The 11,635-nt window shown below is 36.5% G+C and overlaps 1 protein-coding gene across 1 annotated transcript in view; it reads right to left on the reverse strand.

Annotated features, from left to right (window-relative positions):
• LOC101660369 (phospholipid-transporting ATPase ABCA3-like) overlaps nt 1–11,635 on the reverse strand; it is a 199,696-nt gene that overhangs the window by 30,961 nt on the left and 157,100 nt on the right. Inside the window, exon 22 of the mRNA XM_045285080.1 lies at nt 7,854–8,024. Within this exon, the coding sequence (XP_045141015.1) occupies nt 7,854–8,024 (171 nt within the window). The remainder of the gene's footprint in view (nt 1–7,853; nt 8,025–11,635) is intronic.

Consider the following 11,635-nt stretch of genomic DNA (forward strand, 5'->3'; position numbering starts at 1 on the left):
GATCCTTGGCTGAAAGCGAAGAATATCAGAAAGATGTTTTCTTGACTTTGCAAAAGACCAAAATCCTCACAACTGGACCTGTAGGTAGCATCATGATAAGTAGAGAAAAGTTGAAGTTGTCAAGGATTTTGTCTTATTTGGATCCATAATCAATACTCATGGAAGCAACAGTCAAGAGATCAAAAGATATATTGCATTAAGTAAATCTGCTGCCTCTTTAAAGTGCTGAAAATCAAGAATATGATACAGAAAACTAAGGTATGGCAGACCCAATCCAAAATACTTGCAATCACTTCATATACAGGTAAAAAGTGGACATTGAATAAGGAAAATTCAAGAAGAATTAATGCATTTGAATTATAGTACTAATGAAGAATATTGAAAGTAACATGGCCTGCCAAAAGAACAGCTAAATATGTCTTACACCTATGTTTACCAAGAGGTACAGCCAGAATGTACCAGAGAAGTAAGAATGGCAAGAATATGTCTGATATACTTTGGGCATAACATCAGGAGAGATCAGAGCCATGAACAGGGCATCATGTTTGGTAAAGTAAAGGAACAGCAAAAAAGAGCCAGATCCTCAATAAGAGAGCTTGACACATTAGCTGAATCAATGGGCTGAAACATAACAAGTCTGAGGGGGCACAGAACCAGGCATGTTTCATGCTGTTTATATAGGGTCTCTATGAGCTGGAACCAACTCAAACTCAGTGTACCTAACAACACAATTAACATCATATAGTCGTAAATTTTGCTGAAGATAAAGAAACCAACAAACTAACAGTTGTACATTGACAGGAACTTCCACAATTTCTTTCTTTCTTTTCAATGTTTGAAATGAACTTGTAAGTCATTAACTAATTCAATTCCACTTCAATTTTACGTTTCCTCCTTTTTTAGCCACTCTGATCAATATTTAGATCTAAGGGGTCAGGAAATTGGAGGTTCAGAATTTCAAGCTAGAGTCAGGAGAATATGTGGAATGAAGGATATAATTTGATACCTGATGGAACTTGGCCAAAGGCAGAGAATATCAGTAAAGTTTGTATGTTTTTTATGAACTATGAAAAGGCTTTCTAACGTGTGTATCTTAAGAAATTATAAATAATATTGCAACAAATGAATATGCCACAACCGTTAATTTTGCTTATACTGAAACCTTTACATAGATCAAGATGCAATTGTTCTAACAGAATAAGGTGACACCGGATGGCTTAAAATTCAGAAATGTGTGAAGCAGGAGTGCATCCCTCCACTTAATTGATTCAATCCATATGTTGAGCAAATAATTCAAGAGGCATGGGTATATGACGAACACAGTATTAGGATTGAAGGAAGACTCATTAGTAACCTGTGATATACAGCTGACACCACCCTAAAGTTAGGACAACTTGAAACACTAAATATGGTAAAAGACTTCAGTATGGATTACAGTGGAATATGAAGAAAATGAAAACCCTCATAATTATTCCCATCAATAACATAATTGAAAGTGATTAACTGCAGTTGCCTAAGATTTCATTATTTTTGAGTCAACAATAACACCCATGGCAGAAGCGATCAAGAAATTATGAGACCTATTTCATAGTCAAGAGGTCTGCTTCAAGGGACCACCTTAAAAGCAAAGATGTCGGAGGAGAGAGAACTGAGGCGCAGAGAGTTTTGGGCGGAACTTTGGGACGCTTTGCGTGAAGCTGAGCAGCTTCCAGCCAGGCCGCATGTCCGGGAGGAGCCCCTTGGGTGCCGTGTAAACCTGAAACTTCTTCTAACCCTCATAAAACTCACTTCGATACGAAAAAAAAAAAAAGCAAAGATGTCACTTTGGCTTTGGTAACAAAGGTGCACCTGATCCAGAAGCATATCTAACGTATGGTGCTGGGGGTCCCATGAAAGGAACTGCTATCGAGCAGTTTCTATGAACCGTCATCAGCAAATGAAAACTAATATTTGTGTATTTGAGAGCCGCAGGGGGTCAGTGCAGACTGTGTTATTTTGTATTGCTAAGTATAAAAAGAGAAGAAACTGGGGAAAATGCTTTAAGCACATCATAGACCATTTTAGACCTGTGAAATTAAGAAAGCTACATTTGTAATTTTCATCGATACATAATGTGCCATAATGTGTTAAGTAAAAGACTGACGAGTTTGACTTGTATTGTTGAGCTGATATTAAGGTCAAATTATTAAAATATGAGGGTCAGATGTTTGGACAGGGCCCTATTTCAGTGCTTGCCATACCCACCATTTTCTGTAGATATGCTTCTGGCCTACCATAGTTATGGTAGTTCCAATATCCTTAAATGGTTGTGAAAGCTGGACCATCAAAAAGGAAGATAGAAGAAGAATTTATTGATTTGAATTGTGGTATTGGTGAATAATATTTATACTATGGCCAGCTAGAAAAACAAAGTTGTTTTGGAGGAAGTATACCTAGATTGCAGTGAATGACACACACACACACACACACACACACACACACACACACACACCTATCCAGGGGGGAAGAACAACAGAAACTAGAGGGGAAGGGAGACAGTGGCTGGTGTGAGACTCGAAAATAATTAACAATCTATAATCTATCAAGGGCCCATGAGGGTTGGTGGAGGTGGGGTGGGAGGATGGAGGGGGGAAAAAAGAGGAGCTGATCCCAAGGGCTCAATGGAAAGTAAATGTCTAGGAAAGAGCGATGGAATAAATGTACTAATACGTTAGATACAATTGATGATGTATGGATTGTCACAAGAGTTATAAGAGCCCCCAATAAAATGATCTAAAAAAATAGGGCAGACCCTGTGAGATGGATTGACACAGTGGCTATAAAAATGAACTCAGACATAGCAACAATTGTGAGGCTGGCTCAGGATAGGGCAACACGTTGTGTTGTGGTACAGAGGTCCCTATAAATCAGAAATAACTCTATAGATAGCGCCTAACAACAACTTGGTTTTGATGTTGGTTTTGTTAGGTGCTGTCTGGTTGGTTCCAATTCATAGTGACTCTATATACAACAGAACGAAACACTGCCTGGGTCCTACACCAGTCTTATGATTGAGCTCATGGTTGTAGGCACTGTGTCAATACATCTCGTTGAAGGTCTTCCTTTTTGCTGCCCTCCTTTATCAATTTAATATATGATCTATACTTTTCCTACATTGATAGTTGGAGGCATCATTCTTTTATATTCATGTCCTCTAGATAGTTACATTGCTTCTTTTTACAGTTGTCTTCAAATAATATAAACTCCTGTCATTCCATCACCTATAAAGCTGTTAGGTGCCATCGAGCTGGCTCCTACCCATAGCTACCCTGTGCACAACAGAATGAAACACTACACGGTCTTGTGCCAGCCTCACAATCAGTCCTATACCCGAGGCCATTGAGGCAGCTACTGTGTCTATCCATCTTGTTGAAGGTCTTCTCCTTTATCACCACCCCTCCACTTTACCAAACATGATATCCTCCAGGGACTGATATCTCCTGACAACATGTCCAAAATATGTAAGCAGTCTTGCTATCCTTGCCTCTAAGGAGAACTCTGACTTTATTTCTTCCAATACGGATCAGTTTGTCCTTTTAGCAGTCCATGGTACTTTCAATACTCTTCTCCAGCACCACAATTCAAGTGCACTAATTCTTCTACAGTCTTCCTTATTCAATATCCAACTTTCACATGCACACAAGGCAATGATGAATACCATGGCTTGGGTCAAGTGCATCTTAGTCCTCAAAGTAACATCCTTGCTCTTCAATACTCTAAAGAGGTCTTTGTATAGAAGATTTGATTTTAATCTCTTGACTACTGCTTCCATGAATGAACATTGATTGTGGATCCAAGTATGACAAAAATCCTTGACAATTTCAACCTTCTCTCTGTTTATCATGATGTTTATTGGGTCAGTTGTGAGGATTTTGTCCTTTCTTACTTTGAGTTGTAATCCACAGTGAAGGCTGCAATCCTTGATCTTCGTCAGCAAGTGCTTCAAGTCCGCCTCACTTTCAGCAAGTAAGGTTATGTCATGTGTATATCACAGGTTTTTAATAAGCCTTCCTCTAATCCTGATGCCACACTCGTCTTCATAGAATCCAGCTTCTCTGCGAGGTATGGTGAGAGGATACAACCCTGATGCACACTTGTTTTGATTTTAATCCATGCAGTATTCCCTGACCTGCTCACACAACTGCCTCTTGACCCATGGACAAGTTCTGAATGAGTACAATGAGTGATCTAGATTTCCCATTCTTCTCAAATTTATTCACAGTTTATTTTGGTCCACACAATTGAATGCCTTGGCACAATCAATGAGACACAAGTAAACACCTTTCTAGAATTCTCGGCTTTGGACCAAGATCCATTTGACATCAACAATAATATCCCTTATTCCACATCCTCTTCTGAATCTGGCCCTAACATCTGGCAGTTCCCAGTCAATATACTGCTGCAACAGTTGATAGAAGATCTTAAGCAAAATTTTGCTTGTATGGGATATCGATGATATTCTATAGTTTGAGCAATTTGTTGGGACACCTTTTGGGGGGGACGGGCACAAATATGGCTGTCATCAGTCAGTTGGCCAAGTAGCTGTCTTCCAGATGAGTGACTGCTTCCAGCACTTCTTCAGCTTCCTGAAAAATCTCAGTGGATAGTCCATCGATTCAGTGAGCTTTGTTTTGGGCTAATGCATTCAGTGCAGCTTGAACTTCTTCCTCCAGCACCATCGGTTCTTGCTTATATGTTACTTCCTAAAGTGGTAGAATTTTGAGTAATTCTTTTTGGTACCATGACTGTATTCCTTCCATCTTCTCTTGATGCTTCCTGCATTGTTCAATATTTTGTCTATAGAATCTTTCAAGTTCCAACCCAAGGCTTGAAATTTTTCTTGAGTTCGTTCAGTTTTAGATATGCTGAGCATGTTCTTCCCTTTGGGGTTTCTAATTCTAGGTGCTTGCGTGTTTTGTTACAATATTTGGCTTTGTTTTCTCGATTATTTCTTTGAAATATTTCTATCCACTCCTTGACTTCTTCCTTTCTTCCATTTGCTTTCACTACTCTATAATAGCAAGTTTCAGAGTTTCTTCTGACATTGACTTTGATCTTTCCTTTCTTTTCCTTCATTTTAGTACCATTTGCTTTCATCATGAATGATCTCGATGTCTTCCCACAGCTCATTGGGTCTTCTGTCATTCGTGTTCATGAGTCAAATGTTATTGAGACGTTCTTGAAATTCAGGTGGGATAGGCTCAAGGTTGTATTTTGGCTCATGTGGACTTCTTTTTATTTTCTTCAGCTTTATCCTGAACTTACAAGTGATGGGAAATTGATGGTAAGTTCAAAAGTCGGCCCCTGGTCTGGTTTTAGCTGCTGATGTAGAACTTATCCTTTGTGCCTTCTCACAGATGTAGTCAATTTGATTTTTGTGTATTCCATCTGGGGAAGTCCATGTGTATCGTCGCCTTTTGTGTTGTTGGGAAAAAGGTATTTTCTACGAACAAGTTGTTGATTTTGCAAAATTCCATCATGCTATCTGCAGCTTCATTTCTATCACCAACTCCTTATTTTCCAGGTACTGTTCTTTCCTCTGTTTCCAACTTTAACATTCCAATCGCCAAAATCTGTTTTAATTCATCTTGATTTCCTGCTTGATCAATTTCCTACTGAAGTTATTCACAGAATTCTTCCACTTCTACATCACTAGTTTTTGTGTTGATGCATAAAGTTAAATAATAGATGTATTGATTGGATTTCCTTGAAGGCAGACAGATATAATCCGATCACAGATAGCATGGTACTTCACAGTTGATTTAGCAAAATCCTTTCTAACAACAAATGCCACACCATTCCTCTTGGTTGTGTTATTCCTGGCATAGTAAATCATACAATTTTCTGACTCAAAATGGCATTGTCAGTCCATTTCAGCTCACTAATGCCTAAGCCATGGATCTTCATACTTTTCATTTTAGTATTGACCATTTAAAATTTTTCTAAATGCATACTTCACACATTCCAAGTTCTAATCATTAGAAGATTGTTACAGTTGTTTCTCATTACCTCGAGTGGTGCCCCTCAGCAAATGAAGTCTCTAAGGCTCCTCTCTTAGAGACTTTACCAAACTCAGGTCCCTATGGCTGATTTCCATCTAAGAAATCATCTCCTCCTCAGTCACATTTCAAGTGACCTTGGACCTGAGGGGCCCATCTGCAGAAGTAACTCCAACAAAGTTCTGCTTCCTTCGTTTGGGCTTTCAGTATTTGAAAATGCTTGGAAGTTATGCATAAGGTTTTTCAGTGCTTCACTCTCCAAAGTAGGGAGCCAAGTCCTTCTTAGTTGTCTGTTCTTAGTCTGGAAGCTCCACTGAAATTCGTTCAATTTGGGTGACCCTGCTGGCATTTTAAACACGGGGCATAGCTTCCAACATCACAGCAACACACAAGTTATCATAGTATGACAAACTGACACAACTATATGGAATACCTCCTTACTCCTCTCAGTGTAAAATGATAACTTATTTGTGTCACCTAAAAGTAGTCACTCAATTTCTTTGCCAATTACTCAAATGTATAATATAGGGTTGTTATGGGTCAGAACCAACTCGATAGCACCTAACAACAACAACATATATTTAGCTTACTTCAGATTCAGTCTGTGTCTCTTTAACAGTTACTGCTTCCTATAGTGGCTATTTATATGTATACACATTTAGCTCAGTGTTTGGATTCTCTTTTCATTCATCATTTTGTTGGGGGCTCTTACAGATATTATAACAATCCATAAATCATTTCTATAAAGCAAACTTGTACAGATGCTGCCATCATCAATTTCAAACATTTCCTTTCTACTTGAGCCCTTTGATATCAGCTCCTAATTAAACCCTCCCTCCCCCACCCTACCACCCTCATGAACCCTTACTAAATTGTATATTATTATTATTTCATACTTTACACCTTCAGATATATTCCTTCACCTACAATTATGTTCTTCATCTCCCTTGAGGGGGGTTATACATCCATCATTGCTATCACACACAGCCCAACCTGTACCCTCATGGAATCATTACTCCCACTACTGTTTCTGAGGGGTTTATCTATCCTGGATTCCATGCATTTAAAGCTCTTATTTGTACCAAATGTACATACACTGGTCTAGCAGGGGCCACAATAGTGGGAGGAAGAAGCATTAAAGAAATAGAGGAATGTTGTTTTGTCAGTGCTATACTGCACCCTGGATGTAATGTCCCTTCACCTACAATGGCTATATTTATTCTCTCTTACCTATTTCCATTTCTGACTCATTCATTGTACTATTCTTCATCACTTGAATCACTACTTCTTATCTTTCCCTATTTATGTTCAAGGCAATTTCTTGGCATTGGGGAATGGATTATAACTTGTGGGCAGGTTAGGGTGGGCAATTATGTGTGGTGGTGGTGGTATGAATAACAAAAAATAAATGACATACAATTATGATATAGACCCTTCACCTAGAGATCCTGTCTCACAGAAAGAATACATGATGCAATGAAAGGATATAAGCTTTGAATCTCAGTCTGATCCATACAGGCTGTTTGATGCAGAACATGACACTTCTTCAAATGAACCTGGTAATATGTAACTTGAAGAGTTACTTTGAAAATTAGAACATTCTATTTAAAGTTACTTGGTGGGTTATCATTAATGTCTCTACTTCTAGAGCTGATGATTTTGCTTTGGATTGGCTTTAGAGGCTTCAGTATAGTTACGTAGGTTTATCCCAGCCTTGTAAAGTGACTGACAATATATCCTGACTTACTCCTCATCTGTCAGGGCTTCAGTCTGAGACTCATTCCCAAATGACGGAGGGGCCCATAAAATACTTACCTCTTTTAAGACACTCTGAATAGGAATACTTCTGTTGGCTGCTGCAGAATGCCTCCTCAGCGTAGAAAATGGAATATTCCTCAAGGGTCTTGGCAAGATTGTAATTGGGAAACATCATTAATGCATTTAGCAGAAAGGTTCTGGTGGTATTTGAAATTCTAGAGTTGAGTTCTAAAAAGAGAACACGTTTCATTATAGGAAATGGATCATCAGATTTTATCACAGACAATGGGCCGCTCCTGGAAAACAAACACCCTAACGGTGGTCAAACAAAATTCAAGGCATGAACAATCAGATGATTATTTTTGAAGAACTCTATTTCCAAATATATTTGTTTCAATTGATAGTCAGTGATACTGTTTTTGTAGCTCATTGACGATTCTTGGAAAGTTTGGGGTTTGTTGCTTTTGTTAAATAAGTGCCCACATGATATGTCTTCCTGGCACCTGATATAAACAGGGAAACATATCCTCTAATTTTCTCATTTCTATTTCCAATAGATCAACTATTGCTATCTGCAAAGTAGAGGCAGGACATGAGACCAAAGTAGAGGCAGGACACGAGACCCTAATATGCAACAATGGATAACAGGGAATGTTCTTCTACTTTTGAGAGTAGAAACATTTCCAAAGAAATAAGCTAATAGGTAACTTCAAATAATGAATTGAATATGAACAACAATTTGTGAGTAGATATCTAGAGATAAGCTTAATTTATGATTTCTATCATAGAATTTTTGTATGAGCTCAGATTTTTATGAATAGGATAAAAGACTAGTCTACGTAAAAACATTCTTATAGTTCTAGGAGAAAGAGATGGGAAAGAGGTAAACCCTCTCATGCTAAAGACAACAATTCTGTTATGAGTAGATCGTAAATTGGTTTAGAAGTAATAATCTATCCAGAATACAGAATTCTAGATATTGTCAAAATAGCAAAGATTCATTCTACAGACAAGCCCTGTCTAACAGAAATTTTAATAATGACAGAAATACTCCATAACTGTTCTGTTCTATAAGCACATGTGGCTATTGTGTACTCAAAATGTATTCAGGAATGGAAATTTTAACCTTAATTTAATTAGATTAAAATTAAAATAGCCACATGTGGCTAATGGCTACTCTATTGTGCCACAAAAGTATTGAGTAAGACTTTCTGGTTTCTCCCAGTAGCCATCACAAATATTTTCTCACCTACTAAGAGTAAACAAAGTTCCCCTTGGTGAGGAAGAGAAATCTGACAAAAGGATGCAGCCTTCCTTAGGTATGTGTGAAAGAAAAAGCAAACAAATACTGACCATTAAGAACAGAATGTCAACCACTCAACTGGAAAGCCACTACAAAGAAATCATTCATCTCCACAGAATTTTAGAGATGGCTTCATTTGATATCTACTCTTTTAGCTTACGTCAATGTTCATTTTTCATACTTTTGGTAACAGTTCCTTAGGTTTTCTAGAACTTTTGAGTAATGATAACTTATTCATATCCTTGTATGTTTTAAACTTATCAATGATATATAATATCTAATAGAAGTGATGAAATAATTTTTCTTCATCTACTTCCACCTTATCAAAGGAAATACTTTTTTTTAAGTTCATTTTACTGGGGGCTCTTACAGCTCTTAGAACAATTCATGCATCAATTGTATCAAACATATTTGTACATATGTTGCCATCATAATTTTCTAAACATTTACTTTCTATTTGACCCCTTGGTATCAGCTCCTCACTTTTTCCTTTCCTCCCTCCACCTCTCCCTCCCTCATGAATCCTTGATAAATTATAAATTATTATTTTTACATCCTACAGGATCTGCTATCTCCCTTCACTCACTTTTCTGTTGTTCGTCCCTCTGAAGGGAGGGAGGGTAATTTATATGTCGATCATTGTGATCTGTTCCCCCTTTCTTTCCCCACTGTCCCCCTACCCTTCCAGGAAATAATTTTAATGAATCACCAAGATTGTATTTGTCAACTTTATGTCCCTTTAAAGATCTAGACAAGTTTTTCTTTTATTTTTCTAATCATATTTCCCTAAGGAAAATTTTAATATGTTTTTTGGCATCTACTGAGATGATTGTATGCTTTCCCATTAATATACTACTATGTAAAGTATATTAAAATATTTTGCAATATGAAAACGATCCTAAATTCAATTTGCTAATACTTTGTTTAGAATTTTTTAATCTATGTTCATGATTAAGCTTAATTTGTTATTATTTTTCATTATACTCTTCTTGTCAGTTTATAGGTGTGTTTTTATTCATTTCATAGAGGGGGTTGAGAAGGATTCATTGATTTTTTTCCTTTATCAATTGGGAAAATGTATGTGGTTTACCAGTAGTTCCATCTAGGCTTGGCATTTTCTCTGAAAATAATATTAACTATCAATTTTAATAACTTGAATGCTTGTAGGATGACTCAAAATTTTTAATTCTTCTTAAATCCAATTTAATGGGTTCCTTTCTCTTTTTTTCTAAAAGTATAAACAGTTTGAAGTTTTCAAATTTTTTTGTCATAAGATCATTTTGCAATATGCTCTTATCTGTTGTGTAGTGAAACATCTGTCTTTCTATATTCCCTGTTTATTCTTAATATTTTTTGTATGTTCTCTCTCCTTGTCCCACTAACCCACTCCCCATGTATTTGCCATTTTGACAACTTTATGAATCTTTCCAACAAGCTGGTTGGTAGCTTTACTTGTACTTTCTGTTGTAGATTTGCTATTTGTTCTTATCTTTATTTATTCCTTTTATTTTGAGTTTATTATGCTGTTTGTTTCTTCTATCATGCTAAATTGGATAGATGGTTAGTTATTTTTTGGCCTATGGTTTAGCATTTAAAATGTTATACATTTTCTTTCCAAGTATCTCTTTTGTTGTAGAATATATTACTCTTGAGTTCTAAATATTTTGTAATTTCAGCTATGATTTCCTCTTTGGCCTATTTATTGTTTAAAAGAGTGTTTTTAGAATTCTCAATTTGTGATCGTATTCCTTTTTGTGACTGATTTATCATTTAATTATTTAATGATCAATTAATGTGATTTTGGTCTTTATGATGTATCATTTGATTATTTTTGTCAAGATTTCTTGTGTGCTTAAAGAGATATATGAATATTTGGGGCTGTTAGTGTTGGTGGTAATTGTCATCGACTTGTACAACAGAACAAAATACTACCCGAGGCCATGTACCATCCTCACGATTTTATTGCTATATTTGAGACCATTGTTATAGCTATTGTGTCAATCCGTTTCATTAAGAGTCTTATTTTTCTCTGACCCTCTACTTTACCAATCATGACCTTCATTTCCAAGGACTTGTCCCTACCAATAAGATGTCCAAATCATCTGTGACAAAGTCTGGCCATCCTCATTTCTAAGGAGTATTCTAGCTGTTCTTCCTTAAAGACAGTGAATTTTGTTAAAAGTGATCATGTGAGGTGGTATCTCAATGTTGTTTTAAATTGTATTTCTCCTATTGGAAATAAACTTAACCACGTTTTTCATATGGTTTTTGGTTACCTGAATGTTGTCTTTGGTAAATTGTCTATTTATGTCTTGGGCCCTTTTTTGATTAGGTTATTTTATTTTTCTTAAGATGCTGTAGTTTTATATAAATTTTGAAGATTAGCCCTTTATCGAATGTTTTATTACTGAATATTTCCCCCCATGTGTGAGTTCTCTGTTAACTCTTGTGATGAAGTCATTTTCTGTGCATAAATGTTGTATTATTTTGTTTTCTATTGTGTGGATATTTTTCAGTATGTTTGGTAGTATGTTTA

This window comes from Echinops telfairi, unplaced genomic scaffold (assembly GCF_000313985.2).
Source record: "Echinops telfairi isolate 266 unplaced genomic scaffold, ASM31398v2 ScPeMD7_5;HRSCAF=22, whole genome shotgun sequence".
Lineage (NCBI taxonomy): Eukaryota > Metazoa > Chordata > Mammalia > Afrosoricida > Tenrecidae > Echinops > Echinops telfairi.